Source organism: Lycorma delicatula, chromosome 1 (assembly GCF_047948215.1).
Source record: "Lycorma delicatula isolate Av1 chromosome 1, ASM4794821v1, whole genome shotgun sequence".
NCBI lineage: Eukaryota > Metazoa > Arthropoda > Insecta > Hemiptera > Fulgoridae > Lycorma > Lycorma delicatula.
In genome coordinates, this window is record NC_134455.1 from 85988092 (window position 1) to 86008348 (window position 20257).

Genomic DNA, 20257 nt, shown 5'->3' on the forward strand with positions numbered 1-20257 from the left:
ATTCTGGAGATACTAATGGACAAGAGGTTGAATTAGAACAATCACATGAGGAGAGAAATGGCTTCAAAATTTATGAAAATCTTGCTAGAGGCAGATTAAGGCAGAAACAAGAGGAAAAGTAAGGAAGATCCAAGTTGTTTAGAGATGTGTCAGATCATGAGATACAGCAATTTACAGTCGATTAAATAGAGGGATAAGATGTTTAAGTTGAAAGTAAGATGTGAAACACACTGGAGATGTAGCCCAACTTGAATTAAAAAAAATTAAATGAATACAGATGTATAACCAATAAAAACCATTCTATGTAATGCTTAAACTGTCAAGTGAAAAAAGGACTACATACCAAGATCACAAAATCTGTACTAAAAACTTTATTGAAAATGTAAATAAAAATTAATTACCATAACAGTGCATTACGAAAAATCTGCTCATAGTTAAAAATAAAAAATATAAAATAGTCTATAGGAATGACAAAAAACAACTATTTCAAACATTTTTTAGGCCTGAAGTGATACAAAGATACATTTTCAAATAGTCCTGAACTTTGTTTATTCAGAAAAGATAAACAAACGTATAAAACACTTCATAACAACATACAGTCAACATTTACCAACCATTTCCAAGAAGATAAGTAACAAATTTGCCAATATTAATGACAGCCTTCATATTCTACACTTTTTAAGTATGTTTACTGTGTATGAAAATTCAATAGAAGATGAAAATATACTACTTGAAGATGAAAAAGTAAAAGAATTTGAGTTCCAATATAATTCCTATAAAATTGTCATTTTAATTAATGGTTTATTTTTTTATATTGCATAATCCACTGAATGATATTTGAATAAAGTATGGTAAATTTGTAATAAAGAGTTTTTGTAGAGAAAACGTTTTTTTAATTTTTATAATAATAAATTTATTTGTTTTCAAACTGAATGTAACTGGTTTTGTAAGGAAGATTGTATCCATTTACATTTGATAAACCTGTCATAATAAATTCATTCACTTGCAAAGTCAACTATTTTAGACTCTCGATTGCGAAACCTGCTATCTACAAAATAAAATATAATATTAACATTTTTTGCAGCATTATTTGAACTTGAGTATTTGTAAAAATCAAAGTTGAATTTTATTTTATTTTTTTAAAGAAATACATGTTTTTCAATGGTATGTGTTACAAATTTTCCATTTTTTTGTTTAAAAATATGATTATTAAAAATACATACAGGTAACAGGACTTGCAAATGTTAGATTAACTTAGAATACATAATACAAAATATTATGTAAAAAGCAACACTTACAATTACTAATAAGTAAAATGTATGCCTTCCAATCAGCTTTAAATATATCTCAAAAATAGTTAAAATAGAATCAATTGAGAGAAGGATCAGTTGAGCAAAATCAGTGAGGGAAAATAGTTTTTTTTTTAAATTATAAGAGTCACCTTGATAATATGAAATAATAAGTATTATAATGAAGGAAAGTATACGTATTTACAAGAAATGAGTCCCCGAATTGTGTGAGTATAATATGTAGAGTAAGTAATGATTATTATGATAAAGAAAAAAAAGACAAGTATACAAAATTTCATTGTCAAAAAACATATTAGAACAAAATCTTTTCAATTTATTTGGAAGAAAACTTGAAAGATAAATGATGCACTTGCTCTATGTATCATTTTAAGAATCAGAAAAAAGTAAAGTAACATTTTTACAGGTATGACCATTGTTTCTTACTTTTTATTTATTCCCCATTTTATTAAAAAAAAAATGTTGTATGATAGTTTGTTAAACTAGTAAAATATTAACAAAAAAGTAGCACAAATTCTACCCTACAGTTAGTGTACACATGATTGCTGACTGAGGTATACGAGCTTGCTGATGTCACAAACATCTTGACTATGCTCACTACAGTTTACATGACGCTTTTGGTATGAAAAAGCTTTCTGTTTGATGGGTGGCATGTTTATTAACAGTCAACCAAAAATGCATTTGACTGAAAACGCCTAAAAAAATTTACTAAATGCGATTCCTTTGAGTTTCTTTCATGTCTTAAAACAGTAAATGTAACATTGATCATCATTACATTCAAGAGATCAAAGAGCATCCAAACAATGGGTGGGAGTTAGGAAAAGTACTCCAAACAAAGTAAAAACAGTTCCATTTACAGGAAAAATCATGACTATGGTTTTTTAGCATTCTCGTGGTGTCATACTTGGAAAAACACAAGACCATCACCTGGAAGTATTGTCACTTCATTACTGGAGCGATTGAATAATGCTATTTAGGCTAAAAGTCCACATCTAGCAAAAAATAAATTTCTCTTTCAGCACGATAATGCGCCACACACAAATACGATAATGCGCACACACATCTCGGATTGTTGCTGTAAAATGCCATGATGGTTCAAAATGATTCCACATGCACTGTATTTTGCTCAAAGCAATAATTTACTTTCCCATAACTGAAGAAATGGTTCCCTGGATTCACTTCAAATGATCAAATGAAAGCTGAGACAACTGCTTATTTTGCAGAGATGAACAAATCGCATTATACTGAGGATATTATAAATTTGGAAAGTCATTGGTCTAAATGCATCAGATAAGAAGACAAATACATTGAAAAATAAAAAAAATTCTTGTGTTTTCTTCATAAGGTTAAGAACTTTTTGAATGACCTCAGTGAAAAAAAAACAAATTAAGACAGCATTAAAACATTAAAAAAATTAACGTATCTGTTGAAATGAAATATTTTCTTTCATTTGAGAGTGGCTGATTATTATTTATCATATATTGAATGAAAACAAGGTATATAATTGTTTTCCAATTAAGGGATTGCATTAATTTGTTGTTTGATTCCACCTGATGAAGTTGAACATTTTGAAAGTATTGGTGGTTATTATATAGCCAATATCTGTGGTGAACAGAGTTCAAGTCACTTATAAGAAAAAATTTCACTAGTATTTCAGAGAGATTGATAAGCTATATCTGGCTCAGTAAAGAACACAACAGGAAACTATTTCACTCTTCAATTTTCCAGTCACTTAGCATGAGATATTTTTTATTCTTAGAAATGACATTCCTTTTTTGTATGACTTGTATTTTGTGTCAGATAGCTTATAACTTTTAAGTTATTGCACTAAAAATATATACATAAATGATTTTATTTACATGTTGTATTTTAAGAACATAGCTCTCCTGTTTATTTAATAAAATAAATAAAAATATATGTATTAATTAAAATATAATAAATTAAGATTTATTTAAATGAAAGTAGGCCATGCAGTATCTTCAACAATTAAAACAAATAAATTATTATTTCACTTACAGAGTCTGCAGCATTGACATCACAACCTGCAAGTAGAAGAGCAGCAGTCACCTCAGCATGCCCACCAGCAGTAGATAAGTGAAGAGCATTACGACCATTCTGAAAACAAACATTAGAAGTTAGTAAAAGTTTAGTTGGAATACAATTTTTATTAATTTGATTAACGTTCAAATTTTCACAAATGAAACTAATACTGTAAAAATTAATAAATCTTTTATTCTGATCGATACATGATAATAATTAGATATATCATGCCAAGAACGAGTAGATGGAGTATTCCACAAATAAAAAAAACAACTGCCTCAGATTTGTCCAGATGGATCATTTGAAACTATGGTAAACCTTCATCAGAGCAGCATCACAAAATACACATTCCATTATAAAAGAAAAAACTGATGTGATTAGAAGTGATATTAATTGTTTAAAATTTAAATATATAAAATGTTAAATGCATGAAGATATAAATGAAAGGGTGAGATTAAGAAGGGAAAGATTCTACATAACCGAACTTTTAAGAAACTGAAAAAACTCTATAGTAACTAAACAAAAAGTTTGATGAAGAAACGTACCATTATAAAGTTATAAATTATGATCTCAGTAACATTGCCCCACATGGGTTTTGTAATTTTAATTTTTAAATGACCGACATTTACTCAAATATGGTGGAATATTTCCTTTTTAATCTCAACATACTTTGAGCTGGGAATAATACAAAAAAAATGTTTTCTATGAGTTAGAACACAGCGCCATAAAACAAAAATAAATTGTTACAGATCTTATCACAAATTTTAATTTCAGAAAAAACATAATAATAAGATATTTAATCTTTTTAAAATCCATTATTCACTCTCTTAATTTGCCGCCTCACCAGTGCCAGTAGGCTACTGTAAAATTTTTGATAAAACTCAATGGATAATTCAGGCACATGGTGTATTACTTTGGCAACATCCTCCAGTTTCTTCTTTTTTATGGGACCATTCCATCATATACTTTTCAACAGGGAGGTTAGCTTCACCACCTTTGTACAATTTGAAAACTTCTATGGCTACACCATCTATAACAGTATGAGCAATAACATATCCCCCTTTTGGCTGCTGTGAACCTCCAGTGCTTGTATATACTTATTTTAAAAGGATATTTAGTGCGAATGCTAACAGAATTCTTTGTGAAAAAGATTGGCCATTGTCTTAGAAGTTCAAAATTTGTTCATTCAATACTGTTTTCATGTCAAGAGACGGTTGCTTGGTTTTGGCAGTGTCATCATATGGTTGTATTGTTTAGGGGAATAAATCCTATCATGGTGATGAATCATTTTTGTAATCACACCAAAGTTTTAGTCACAGGGGAGAAAGCTATGACCTCTAATAGGAAAAAACACCTGTACTTTTGATGATGGTAAGGGATATGAAAAATCTAACCAAAGTGTGGTTCCTGTTTTTTCCAGGCCATGAATCACTGGAAACATAAAGAGTTTTAACTTTAGGGTTAGCAGTGTTAATAATATAGTCATTCAATAATGTACACACTTCCGTTTGCTCATTTTTTTGCCACTCATTCATGGTAGGTGTACATTGTGGCTTTTTATCTCCAGAACTATACACAAAACACACAATGACATAGTTTCCTGAAATAAAACATCGCTTGAACGAACATGCATGGCAAAGGAAGATTTTGCATAAAGTCAAAGCAGATTTCATGTACATCATTCCTATTACTGCGTAGTTTGGTTACTTCTTGGATTTTTTTGTAAAACTTACATGGGCCCAACTTCTCTTTTTTCTTTTGCTCAACCCCTTTTTTATTTTTTTCAACTAACCTTTCACTTGTCATGAATTCATTGCATCATGCTGTTTTCATCACTCAGTAATATTTTCACAATATCTTCTCTTTTTAACAGGACTTTCTTCAGATTCTGAAGAGCATGAGAGGCTCTGAAGAGCTAAACCGAACTACAGCGTATGCATTAACTAAACACTGAGCACGGCGCTTTGCTGGCAGGAAAGTGAACTAAGTGCTATTGAGGAGTAGAAGGGAAAAATTTCTGGAATGTTTTCTTTCTTCTCAGTCAAAATTTCAATAACCAACCAGAGCATTATAATTAAAGGAATCTTTTTCATCCCAAAAGATGTGTTTTAATTTGACAAACAAAATGGCTATCTCAGCTTATTTAGCCAAAGAAGTGGAATCTTTCCCTTCTTAATCTCATCCTTCAAATATTAAAAAAAAAATACTTCAAAGTTATTCTCCCAATATTCTTTCATTTTTCCATGTGTTTGATCTTTCTCTCTTCCAACCATTTCGGTTTGGTATGATTATTTTCCTTCCTCACCGTTTCAAACTCAGCTTTATGTACTTTTTGTTCGAATAACTTTCTGTCTTTCATTTCCTGTTCTTGGATCCCAAGAATATATAATTGTAATATATATAATATATAATATAATTCTTTTTTCACTAGTTATAGGTACCTATCCATGGTTGCTCTCTTGTTCCCAGAGTTTAAAGAATTTAGTTTCTGTTCGTCCATTCTGTACACATGGTCCAGGAATTTCAGTCTCCTTTTTCTTATAGCTTTTTTGATAACCTCTATTTCTTCATGTAGATCTTGGTTGAATTTCAGTCTGTTGCTTTCTTGGGGCCTAAGATTGTTATATGTTCTTCTCTCTACTTTCTTTAACAGTTCCAGGTTAGTAAGATATAATGTTTCACTTCTGTGTAATACTAATGGCTCACCATTTGTCATAATATCTGAATTTGGCGACATAAAAAGAATGTTTATTATTATTTACTATTGTTATTATCATTATTATTAAAATTATGTTGATATGTGTATTAATAGAAAAAATGTGTCCTAAGCAATAAAAAATTCTTTCTTTTTCCTGTTTAGCCTCCAGGAATTACTGTTCTGGTATTACTTCAGAGGATGAATGAAGATGATATGTATGAGTGTAAATGAAGTGTAGTCTTGTACAGTCTCAGTTCAACCATTCCTGATATGTGAGGTTAATTGAAACTCAACCACCAAAGAACATCAGTATCCACAATCTACGAGGGTGATTTTTTTTCAAGGTCCGATCGGTCACGAAATTAAAACCATAGTGAAAATAAAAAATTTTTTATTTGTAACAAGTACTCACATAGTTACGCTATTGCTCTACATAGTCACTACTCCAATTTAGACATTTGTCGTAACGTGGTACCAACTTTCCAATCCCCTCGTCATAGAACAGAGCCGCCTGTGTTTTCAGCCATGTTTCTACGCTGGTCTGCAGCTAAATGTCTGTGCCAAAATGTTGTTCTCCTAGCCAGCGTTTCATGTGAGGAAAGAGGTGAAAATCAGATGGAGCCAAGTCCGGTCTGTATGGTGGGTGATCAAACACTTCCCAACGAAAACGCTGCAGGAGCTTCTTTGTTACAGATGTAATGTGCGGCCGAGCATTGTCATGGAGAAAGACAATGCCTGATGACAACATTCCTCTCCGTTTGCCCTTCGTAGATGTTGAAGAGTCACGCAGTATGAGGCTGCAGTGATGGTCGTGCCATGTTCAATGAATTCCACCGAGAGAACTCCATTCTGGCCCCAGAACACAGTAGCCATACACTTTCTGTTGGAGAAGGTTTGCTTGAACTTCTTTGGTTTACTGGGAGAATGAGAATGTATCCACTGTTTGGATTGTTCTTTTGTTTCTTCAGTTTTGAAATGGACCCATGTCTCGTCCCCTGTGATAATTTTGTTTAAAAAATCTTCTCCTTCATTGTGGTAGCGCTGGAGAAAAATTAAGGAGGCGTTCATTCGCATTGTTTTGTGATGATCGGACAGCATCTTGGGAACCCATCTTGCATACAGTTTGCGGTACTAAGTCTCTCACTCACAATGGTGTAGAGGAAATTTCAGTAAACGAATCACTCAATACAGAAATTGTGAACCGACGATTTTCTCGAATTGCCTCATCCACTCGCTCAACAGATCATCAGTTGACACTCGCTTCCTTCCCTGACCGCCTGGATCATGAACATCTGCACGTCCTGCTTTAAAGTTCCTGCACCACTGTCGCACTTTGCTGTCACTCATTGAAGTTTTCACCGTACACGTTACTTATTCGTCGATGAATTTCAGCTGCATTACACCCTTTAGCCTGAAGAAATCGAATTACCGCACGCACTTCAAACTTGGCGGGAGATGCTGTTGTTGTAGACATGTTTATGTGCTAACTGCGTGTTCAAAACTAAACGAAGTGACGCGGCGTGATTGAAGGCCATAGTAGAGACGCTGTGCAACACATATGCGCAAAGGTTCATCCGATTTTTGCGCGAGTTTTTATTTCGCGATCGATCGGACCTTGAAAAAAAATAACCCTGGTAGGTATTAAAATTCGTATAAAAATAACTGCATTTACTATGACTTGAATGCTGGAACTCTCGGACTTCCAAATCAGCTGATTTGGGAAGACGCGTTCACCAGTAGACCAACCCGGTGGGTTAAGCAATAAAAAATTCATCAAATCTCTACCGAGTGTGATTTTTTTTTGCACTCACAGTAGTTAAAACAAAAACAATCTGGTTGCAAGAAGTATTCTGTTATTTACTTGGTCAAAATCTTACAATGTACTTATAAAAGAATGGTTTAGTAAAACGTTATAATTCTGATTCATTAAATCAGTAGAGAAAGAAAAGGATTGTATTCTTTTAAGACGTAATGAATTTTGCATTTTAGCTAATGGAGTTCATAGAAATACATGTTGGTGATGGTAGAAAAAGTGAAATAATAATTGAAATTATCATTCATTTACAATTTACTGGTAAAAAAGATGAAGTTCAACATGTACAAATATATGAAGTATTTATTTTTCTAGAAATCAATCAAATGAAAAAACATTTATTATATTTTTTAATAATGCTTTCACTGATTAAATGAAATGAGTTTGATTGTTATGGAATATTTTTCTTTTTTTTGTCTTCAGTCATTTGACTGGTTTGATGCAGCTCTCCAAGATTCCCTATCTAGTGCTAGTCGTTTCATTTCAGTATACCCTCTACATCCTACATCCCTAACAATTTGTTTTACATATTCCAAACGTGCCCTGCCTACACAATTTTTCCCTTCTACCTGTCCTTCCAATATTAAAGCGACTATTCCAGGATGACTTAGTATGTGGCCTATAAGTCTGTCTCTTCTTATAACTATATTTTTCCAAATGCTTCTTTCTTCATCTATTTGCCGCAATACCTCTTCGTTTGTCACTTTATCCACCCATCTGATTTTTAACATTCTCCTATAGCACCACATTTCAAAAGCTTCTAATCTTTTCTTCTTAGATACTCAGATTGTCCAAGTTTCACTTCCATATAAAGCGACACTCCAAACATACACTTTCAAAAATCTTTTCCTGACATTTAAATTAATTTTTGATGTCAACAAATTATATTTCTTACTGAAGGGTCGATTAGCTTGTGCTATTCGGCATTTTATATCGCTCCTGCTTCATCCATCTTTAGTAATTCTACCTCCCAAATAACAAAATTCTTCTACCTCCATAATCTTTTCTCCTCCTATTTTCACATTCAGGGGTCCATCTTTGTTATTTCTACTACATTTCATTACTTTTGTTTTCTTCTTGTTTATTTTCATGCGATAATTCTTGCGTAGGACTTCATCTATGCCGTTCATTGTTTCTTCTAAATCCTTTTTACTCTCGGCTAGAATTACTATATCATCAGCAAATCGTAGTATCTTTATCTTTTCACCTTGTACTGTTACTCCGAATCTAAATTGTTCTTTAACATCATTAACTGCTAGTTCCATTAAAGATTAAAAAGTAACGGAGACAGGGAACATCCTTGTCGGACTCCCTTTCTTATTACGGCTTCTTTCTTATGTTCTTCAATTGTTACTGTTGCTGTTTGGTTCCTGTACATGTTAGCAATTGTTCTTCTACCTCTGTATTTGAACCCTAATTTTTTTAAAATGCTGAACACTTTATTCCAGTCTATGTTATCGAATGCCTTTTCTAGGTCTATAAACGCTAGGTTTGTTTTTCTTTAATCTTCCTTCTACTATTAATCTGAAGCCTAAAATTGCTTCCCTTGTCCCTATACGTTTCCTGAAACCAAATTGGTCTTCTCCTAACACTTCCTCCACTCTCCTCTCAATTCTTCTGTATAGAATTCTAGTTAAGATTTTTGTTGCATGACTAGTTAAACTAATTGTTCTGTATTCTTCACATTTATCTGCCCCTGCTTTCTTTGGTATCATTACTATAACACTTTTTTTGACGTCTGACGGAAATTCCCCTTTTTCATAAATATTACACACCAGTTTGTATAATCTATCAATCGCTTCCTCACCTGCACTGCGCAGTAATTCTACAGGTATTCCGTGTATTCCAGGAGCCTTTCTGCCATTTAAATCTTTTAATGCTCTCTTAAATTCAGATCTCAGTATTGTTTCTCCCATTTCAACCTCCTCAACTTCCTCTTCTTCTTCTATAACACTATTTTCTAATTCATTTCCTCCGTATAACTCTTCAATATATTCCACCCATCTATCGACTTTACCTTTTGTATTATATATTGGTGTACCATCTTTGTTTAACACATTATTAGATTTTAATTTATGTACCCCAAAATTTTCCTTAACTTTCCTGTATGCTCCGTCTATTTTACCAATGTTCATTTCTCTTTCCACTTCTGAACACTTTTCTTTAATCCACTCTTCTTTCACCAGTTTGCACTTCCTGTTCATAGCATTTCTTAATTGCCGATAGTTCCTTTTACTTTCTTCATCACTAGCATTCTTATATTTTCTACGTTCATCCATCAACTGCAATATATCGTCTGAAACCCAAGGTTTTCTACCAGTTCTCTTTATTCCGCCTAAGTTTGCTTCTGCTGATTTAAGAATTTCCTTTTTAACATTCTCCCATTCTTCTTCTACATTTACTACCTTATCTTTTTTACTCAGACCTCTTGCGATGTCCTCCTCAAAAATCTTCTTTACCTCCTCTTCCTCAAGCTTCTCTAAATTCCACCGATTCATCTGACACCTTTTCTTCAGGTTTTTAAACCCCAATCTACATTTCATTATCACCAAATTATGGTCGCTATCAATGTCTGCTCCAGGGTAAGTTTTGCAGTCAACGAGTTGATTTTTAAATCTTTGCTTAACCATGATATAATCTATCTGATACCTTGCAGTATCGCCTGGCTTTTTCCAAGTGTATATTCTTTTATTATGATTTTTAAATTGGGTGTTGGCAATTACTAAATTATACTTCATGCAAAACTCTATAAGTCGGTCCCCTCTTTCATTCCTTTTGTCCAGCTCATATTCACTCACTATATTTCCTTCCTTGCCTTTTCCAATGCTTGCATTCCAATCTCCAACTATTATTAAATTTTCATCTCCTTTTACGTGTTTAATTGCTTCATCAATCTCTTCGTATACACACTCTACCTCATCATCATCATGGGCGCTTGTAGGCATATAGACGTTAACAATCGTTGTCGGTTTAGGTTTTGATGGAAAATTTAACCAAAGTAAAATGAATGATTTCATAAAACTTGTATGGAGCACAATTGAATATATTAATTATGTGATTTAAACTGTAATGAGAATGGTGATAATAAAGTATAGTAGTTTAAAATTATGATCCTTTCAGTAAAATGTCAAAACCAAAGGATTAAAATGTCTATACTGAAGGATTTCCTGACTTAAATTACTCATATGGATTGGCTTGTGAATTTAAATTCAAAGGATTATGTACAAAAACTATTATGTCATTGTGTATTTAAAGAGTTAAAGAACATTATCATTTGATCAGCAAAGCATGAACAGCAACAAGTGATAAACTACTTGTTGGATGTAGCATATAATGTAAATCATGATGAGTACTCATTTTTTCTTTCATTTGCTTTTTTCTTTTGTAAGGGTTTTTTTTTAATAAAAAATATTTATGTGGATAAAATGTTTGTTGTTACACTACTCTTAATAAAAATAATCAGTTAATTACTAAAGAAGGATTGTTAGTGGTTATTATGTTTGCATTAATCTGTTTTATTTCTTTCTCATAAAAATTTAAAACTGATAATTCACCAGTACAGTACTCAGAATTTTCTATCTTATATATTTATGTTCCAGTTTTAATTGTTTTTTTTTTTTTTTTTTTTTAGTTATCTCCATTCGTAACTGATTTTCATGTATAAATAGTTGAATCATTTAAAATTAATTCGGCTGTAATTTGTTTATTGTATTTCTGTAATTTTTTCATTAAAACTATTTGAATTTTAATATTAACTTTGTCTCAATCTGAAATAGTTTCGAGAAACTTCACTTCCAGTTGATGAAAATACTTTTTTTAATTGTGGAAATTGTAGTATCCACCTTGGACTAGAACCCCGAGAAATGGAATTTGAGTACTGGATTATTAGGTATGGGGTATGTTATTTCATGCTCAAAAACAAACTTCATCCAGATTTTTGCCCCACACATAGGTATTTATAAAGATATTTGTACTGCACTCAGCATCAAATCTAATGGCTGATGGAGACAAAGCTTAAATTTCAATTCAGTTGCATTTACCAACTACTTTCACGAATTTAAAAAAAAATTGTACAAAAAAGCTTTGATAAGTATTTTTCAAAAGTGATCATCTAAAAGTTATTTTATTATTATTATTATTATTATTATTACTGCAATATATTTATTACTTTAAAAAAAAATAATAATATATATATACATATATATATTTTTTTTGTATATATATATATATATATATATATATATATATATATATATTCATTAATGATTTTTCTAAAGTCAATATTTATAAGACCCATATTTCTCTGTACCAATATATTATATTTTTTTATAATAAAAAAACAACTTGAACAACCCAAGTATAGAATTACAAAGTAAATGAAATGACACTTACTTTTTTTTGTCTTTTTTGAGTAATGTATATATATATATATATATATATATATATACAGTTAACATTCTAAATATAAATAATATATTTTCTACTAAAATATTAGCTAATTATTTAAATAAATTGATATTCAAGTCTACATTAACAATAAATTCAAAATTATTTTTTCTTTATTTTTTATTTTTTAAATTGAAGATATTCTATATACTCACTGTCATAATTTAATTTGTGTAATAATGTTAATGATTTAATTTTAATGTATGCTAAAATTTGTAAATTTAGTATAATTATACACAAATATCTATATAAACATTAAAAAATTATCTTGTATTTTAATAGTTAAACCATTTATTTAAATACTTTTTGAAATAAAAATCATAATTATACATTTAAATAACATCTCATAATTACAACAATGTATTATGGCAAGTATTAATATCACTGATGAAATATTGGAGTAAAAAATGTAACTTGTCAAAGGATCAGTCCTGATTACTTTTGTTTTGTGTTACGCCGAGCAACTGTCTCTACCTCCTATCTTTGGCCTTTAATCTCTTGCTGTAATACAACTTTTTCAACTATTATGAATGTTTACAATATCAGTATACTTTTCTTAATTCAGATAAATTTACAGTATTCTCACAGAACTGATTGATCTAACTGACTACCATACTGTAATTTGATTTTACTGTAATTCATTGTAGGATTAGATAACGTCAAACAGAATTATTTAAATATTTATTAAAAATCATACATAATATAAATACAGTAAGTTGTAAAAATATTTTAAATATCACCCTTCTAATTTTCAAAATCCAATACTTAATCTGTTACCTCAACGAATAAACTTTCTACATTGTGATAGCACTAAACATATACAGTTAATTATAAATAAAATAAAAACTGTATGTAAAGCAAAAATAGATAATTCAGTTTTTTTTTAAAAAGAACATGTATGACAAGGTACATACCTTGTCAGGAGTAACTTTTGCTCCCTCAGCTAGCAACCGAACAACCTCCTTGGTGTTCCCTCCTGTTGCAGCCTCACGGAGCTGCTCTGACCACATTACATCTGAAAATACATAATAAAAAATTAAATATAAAAAAAAATATAAAAAAATAAAAAATTTAGATTTACAGAAATAATTCTTTTTAATTACTAATGTTGTTGTTGTCATCCATTCAGTCATGTCCAACCCTCGGCAATTCTACAGACAAGTTTCTTCCATCCGTTTCTGTTACTATTGCTTCTTTCAGTTGTTTCATGGCCATGCCTGTTTCAGCTTTGACGGTATCAAGCCAACGGGTTCTTGGGCGGCCAACTCTTCTTTTGCCGCTGACCATACCAAGCATCATTGACTTTTCTAATAAATTCGACTGCATGATATGTCCGAAGTACAACAACTTGAGCCAAAGTACTTTGCCTTCAAAGAACATGGCTGGTTTGACCCGCTCCAAAACTGCCCTATTGGTAATCTTGGCTGCCCATGGTATTCGCAGCATTCTTCTACAGCACCATAGTTCAAAAGCATCAATCCTTCTTCTATCTTCCCTCTTCAGGGTCCAACTTTCATATCCATTGATTGTTATAAGGAAGATGATGGTATGGACTAGCCGGCACTTAGTGCCAAGGCTAGTATCTTCATTTTTCCAGGTTTGATTCATGATTAACATTGCCTTTCATCCCAATGTTATTCGTCATCTGACTTCTGGGCTACACCCACTATTTCGATACTGAGGTGTAGGCCCATTTCCTCCTTCAATAATCAATAATAATAATAAAATTAGTGTACCCTAAAATGTTTGGTAGTTTTATTTTTATCTGATTTCAAGAAGGGGATGAAATTTGATACAAATACTTGCTTCAGGTAATTTCAATGGAAGTAATAAAATGATTTTTGAAATGAAAAATTAAACAAACTATATAGATAATTTGAGTACAAAGTTTAGCCGTATATACATACATATTTGTAAATATATTTTTCATCATGCATATGAAGTTTTGCTGCATACTATGCATAACAAACTAAATTTAATCAAATACAGTTAATTAAGCCATTAAAATACACTTAATCAAATGGCAGCCAAATATATTGACTGCTAATTTAAATCAGACTTCATTGAAAAAGTGTTTTTTTGGTTAGGAGACTCGAGGCATAATCTGTAAGTGAGATATTATTTCATAATCTCAGGCAGTTCTTTGCAGTGGTCAATCAGTTAAAAATTTATTGGTTCTTTTGATAAACGCTTATTTTAGAAGTCTCCTTCGACAGATGCTTGAGTTAAACTGAGGAGTGTTCCCCTTTTTTTGTATGTTGTCCTTCTAGCTACCATGAAATTAATGTAATTCTGATTCCCAGAGGGCTTTAACTCACGCTCGACTTTTGTTTCTTTATTTTTTTCTCTATATAACTTTCCTTATTTTCATTAACACTCTGTTTTTTCCCTATTGCATTTCTAATGGACCACTTTTCTACTACGAAAATTTTTTGTTGGCCTAATATTATTTTAATTAAAAATATATCTAAAAAATTTTATTTTTTAGATGGAATCAAAACATACACAACCACACACACACACACACACACACAGTGTGAGAGAGAGAGAGAGAGAGAGAGAGAGAGAGAGAGAGAGAGAGAGAGAGAGAGAGAGAGAGAGAGAGAGAGAGAGAGAGAGAGAGAGAGAGAGAGAGAGAGAGGGAGTTCGAGAGGGGGGGCTGAGAAAGACTTTAACTTCTAACTCCTTTTTTCAAGATCTACCCTACTACTGTAATCGAGTAAAAAAGCTTTCTGAAAAATCTCGATTAAACAATCATATTTTTCTTACTTTTCCTTTTATAATAGAGATCTATAAATGAAAAATTCATCTTTTTTTAATGAAAGAACATAAAGATGGATTCATATTATTCATTATAAACCAGGTGTGCAGATATAATACTTGTACATCGGGGAAGGTAGATTTTTCTGTTACCGAATTTATTATTCATTTGAGCAGTCTACTTTTGTTAGTACGGTTTTATTTATTGCTATTATTACTACTTTTATTATTATTATTATCATGATATCAGATGTAATATTACGTCTCATCACATATTTTTAAGGAAAAAATATAATGAAATTAAGGTACCTATTATAGATAAAACAATAACTGAAGAAATATTAGACATTATTGAATTGAAATTCTGGTGCACAACATAATATCTGTTCATAAATTGTTAATTTTCTCAATATTTTTTCGATTTATGGGATTTTTATTTTAAAAAAAAATAATAATTTCAGAGTCTGTCTCAGTTCATTTGAACATCTTCTATAAAGGAGAGGAGTCCGTTAGTTGGAACTATGAACTGCTTCTTTGAAATTTCTCACTATGGATTTTCAGTTAAAGAAAAAACTTTTACGTAATTTTACAATTTGCGACCACTAAATAATTAATAAATATTATGTAGATCTCTACACACATTTCTTGAATTTTCTTTTTTATATTTTCAATCTTTACCTTGGCTTAGTTCTTTTTTTTGAAAATCATATTTCATAAAACTTTCAACAATTTTTTAAAATAAAATATATTAAATTTGGAACAGGTGGAGATTTTCCGATTAGAGAAAAGTCCCCATCTTTAGATACAAAATCCTACTTTGATGTTTTATAAATCATACATTTTAGAATTTTTTTTTTTAAACATATCGATTAAAAAGTTATATAAGTTATGTAAAATTAAATACCAAATTTATTTAATATATACAACTCTTTATTACTTTTTTGTAAGCGATATTATTTACGTTGCTTTAAGAAAGTGTAGTTGATGCGGCGAAGTACAAAGCACCCCCATTTAATCGTAAAGGGAATAGTGAACTATAAAAAAATAATATTGTATAACAAATAACTACGTAGTCTTAAAACCATTTTATTAAATATATAAAAAGAAAAATTCTAAGCACATACAATTGTTCTTTTTCTTTACAAAGCAAAGACCAAACTACATCAATGTACGTATATATAGTAATAGGTACAGTACATTAAATAGCACTTCCAACAAGTAACAAAAATTCGCATGACCGTTAAACCTGCGTGGGAACTAACTATTTCCACTTGAACAGGGTCATAAAAATATCAACCCACTAATACTCGTTAACTATATAGAGGGACACCCATTTAAGAGATACGGTTGACAAGTTTAAATAGATTCTTGACAGATGATTAAATTACAACTGTACACTTGGTTACATCCAATTTTTTTCCGGACAGTTTCTCCTTAAAAGTGCATCCGGCTAGTGTCAGTTCTAGTAACGGTTTTAATAAAATATAATTAGTTTTTTTGATTGTGCTTTATTTTATATAATAAAAAAAATTAAAAAACAAATTGATAAATAATTTTAAAAAACCAGTACAATAAACTCTAATAATTTTAACTTTCTATTTCAAAACGATAAATGAATCTAACTACTCAGAAAATTTTTTTTCAAGACGTCAGTTTTAATACCATACAAAACTTTTAAAAGAGAAACACTTTTATCAAGATAAATTATGTGAAAGATCATAATTTTTTTCCTCCACAGTTCAATTAAATACTAAATATTCTCCAAAAAATTAAATATTTATTTTTGATATAGTTTAAATAATATTATTTTCTGATGTAAACAATCTAGACCATTATAAATAAATAATTCATTATAAGTAATGAAATTATCATTTGGTTCGGTACTTTTTCGGAAAATTTATTACAAAGTATAAAAATCTATATTAAAATATTAATCGTAAAATATAATAAAATAAGTTTTAAACTTTAAAAACCACGTTAAAAATAATTAATTTATTAATTTCGACTTTTTTAATCGGTGCCAAAGTCAAAACAACTGGAAGTGTTTACAAAATATTATTTTGCCAATTCAAACCTTGAAGTTTTAAAAGAACTGAAAAGTTATTATTATTCGATTTAAAATTTCTTTGTTCACTTGTACTTAAAATAAACGTATTAACAAAAAAAATCTCTTGCGCAGAACTGCGCAGGAAGACCGACTTTTCGTTTCCGACGCCCTCATTATTTCGCCGTCAGAAACGCACTAATTTTCAGAGCACAACGCACAAATAGGTTCGATTAACGAGTAACCCTACACATAAGCATCAAATTTAAACTCACCATTTTGATTCGCTACATAAGCACTTATGGAAAATACACCAATACAGTCAGAAAAGAAAAATTTGTTACAAAAGTCTTACCGGCCCGATTTCATTTATATGTAATACATATTACATTTACAGAAATAATACAATTCTTATGATTATACGTTGTTTAATAAATGAAATCGGGCCGGTAAGAGTTTTGTAACAATTTTTAAAATTTTTGATTATATGGAACGTTTAAACATTGTTTATTATCTATTATTGTGTATATATTGTCTATTACATATATTTAACATGTATTTTTATTTTAAAGAAAATTCTAAATTAATAATATATTTTGATAATAGAAATGTAGTGTCTTACTCTTTTTTGATATCAGTATCGTTTTGTTAAAAACAGTTTTATTTATATTAGAGAAATTTTTGCTTTTTGAGCGGAAGAAATGATATCTGCGAGACTCTTATCGTACAGTTTACAATTTCATTGTAATTTTTTTGAATAAGGAAATTACATTTGAAGTGAATGGTATTTTCGTACTTCTCTTACCTCAAAAACAAAAAAGAAAATTCACTTTCACCACCATCTATCACAACGTGCCAACGAAAGTAATACCATACTTTTCTTCGAAAAGTCGATTAAAAAAACCGCTGCCTATATGAAAAAAAAATCCTGTTTGTAAGAAGCACACAGGCCAGAAACGTGCATCTTAATATAAAAAAATAAATAAAAGAATTCAGAGAAATGATCTAGACACTTTATCGAGAATAAGTTAAGGGTCTCTTAAAGGCAAAAATATAATTTATTATAAAAAATATTATTACTCTAAACATAACAACGGATTTTCATGAATATTTTTGAGAAAATTATTTAAATATCAGAATTACATCATTTTTAAATTATAACAATTCACTATTAAGCAGTAATACCGACGCCAAAAAAAAGTCTTCACATCACTTACGTAAAAAATGTAATTTTTATTTTAAACAATATTCCAGTTAAATTATCTAGAATACATTTTTAACAGGCCCAACAGAGTAACTTTCAGTTAAGAAACATAAGAAGAAACCTCAAAATAGCTCTATTTAAAAAGAATTGAGTACAAGTATATATATATATATATATATATATATATATATATAAAATCATATTTTCCTATTTTTTGTTCTGTGTATCTTGAATTTGTAATAAATTCAAACGAACTCCAGGAAAGCGTTCGAAAGTTATTTATCTTTCTGAGCATACAAGTATGATACAACGAAAAGAAGTTTCTGAGTGTGGTGTTTGACTAGGGAGAGCAAATGCTATTTTAAAACAATTTTAAGAAACTGGTTCCTTTTTACCCCAAAGGAAAGACAAATGCAGTAAAACGAAAACTACTCTAATACAGTATCGATTATTAGCGAGAAAACGTATTGATCCAAAATTATCTACTGTAGACTTAAATCCAGAATTATCAGTCAGTGGTACAGATTTATTGTGGCAACTATTAGACAGCGACTTCTTGCAGCTGGACGGAAAGCTCGTCGGTCAACTAAAAAGCACCTTTTCACACCAGCAATGTGCAAAAAACAGCTCTTGGGTAGGCCAAAGCGTATGCTAACTGGACAAAAGAAGACTTTCTTTCTTTTCCTGTTTAGTCTCCGGTAACTACCATTCAGATAATACTTCAGAGGATGAATGAGGATGATATGTATGAGTGTAAATGAAGTGTACTGTCTTATACAGTCTCAGTTCGACCATTCCTGAGATGTGTGGTTAATTGAAACTCAACTACCAAAGAACATCGGTATCCACAATCTAGTATTCAAATTCGTGCAAACGAAACGTGCAAAGGGTCTCTACTAGGCCTTTACTAGGACTTGAACGCTGGAACTCTCGACTTCCAAATCAGCTGATTTGGGAAGGCGCGTTCACCATTAGACCAACCCGGTGGGTTGGGACCAAAGAAAACTGGAAAAATGATATCTTTTCCGACAAGTCAAATTTTTATGTTTAGGGGCAAAAAGTAAACGTTAAAAGCATTAGATGAAAGTACATCATCGGCTCATATTCAACAATCAGTTAAACATCACCAGAAAAAAATGTTTTGAGTCTGTTTCATATTTGAAGGCCCTTGTTCATTACTTCCAATAGATGGTGTGTTGAAAAGTGAGGGTATATAAAGGTTCTGAAGGAAAGGGTTGTGACACAACCTCAAAACAAATTCCCACAAAGCAACTGAGTATTCCAACAAGATTTGGCGACATGCCCCATGCTGCCAAAAAACAGTAGAAAAAGTTTTCAAAGAACGAAACATAAAGTGCTCCTGTGGTCAGGCAATTCTGAAACTTAAACCTAATTGAAAAGTTTTGGTCAATATTCTAAAAACTACTCTCAGAAATGAACTATACCACAAAAATTGATCTTATTAAAGCAATAAGATCGGTATGGTTTAATGATGAAAAAAATGTGTAGTACACTTGATGAAACGTAGTCAAATCGTGTACGTAAAGTAATTAAGAATAAAGGAGGATATATTAATTACTAGATATTCACTAATTGTACAGGAATGAATGATTTTTTTTTTAATAAATTTACTTTTTATTAAATAACACCTGTGTTCGGATTAACTTGCATGCAATACTGTGTTTAAAAGAGGAAGAAAGTACATTTGGTCTGATAACCTTCTTCTATTTTTGAAGTCGATTAAAAATTTATTGAAAATTAAAATAGTTAGGCACACAAAATTATCGATATTACGTAATATCAAAGTAAAATACAATAATATTAAATATTTTTTATTAAATTATATTACTATCGCACAAATATATTACGCAACTATTGAAATTTCTACTTTATTTTTAATAGGCCCGCATATATTTCAAGGTTATTACGAACATTATGAATTTAA

General features: G+C 30.6%; 2 protein-coding genes across 4 annotated transcripts in view; both read right to left on the bottom strand.

Annotated features, from left to right (window-relative positions):
- The window catches only part of dgo (ankyrin repeat domain containing protein 6 diego), a 547244-nt gene that overhangs the window by 68577 nt on the left and 458410 nt on the right, over positions 1–20257 (bottom strand). For all 3 annotated transcript variants that reach the window (XR_012755281.1, XM_075357499.1, XM_075357494.1), the window contains 2 exons: positions 13219–13319; positions 3324–3422 (listed from right to left, as the gene is read on the bottom strand). Coding sequence is in view for 2 of the 3 variants with exons in the window: in XM_075357499.1 (XP_075213614.1) it covers positions 3324–3422; positions 13219–13314 (195 nt within the window). In the remaining variant the exon portion in view is untranslated. The remainder of the gene's footprint in view (positions 1–3323; positions 3423–13218; positions 13320–20257) is intronic.
- On the bottom strand, positions 13430–13912 carry LOC142317556 (uncharacterized). The gene has a single exon (XM_075354115.1). It carries the CDS (start codon positions 13910–13912, stop codon positions 13430–13432), a length of 483 nt encoding a protein of 160 aa, XP_075210230.1.

Coding starts and splice junctions, on each gene's coding strand:
- LOC142317556 (XM_075354115.1), bottom strand. CDS start 13,912: ATGAATCAAACCTGGAAAAATGAAGATACTAGCCTTGGCACTAAGTGC.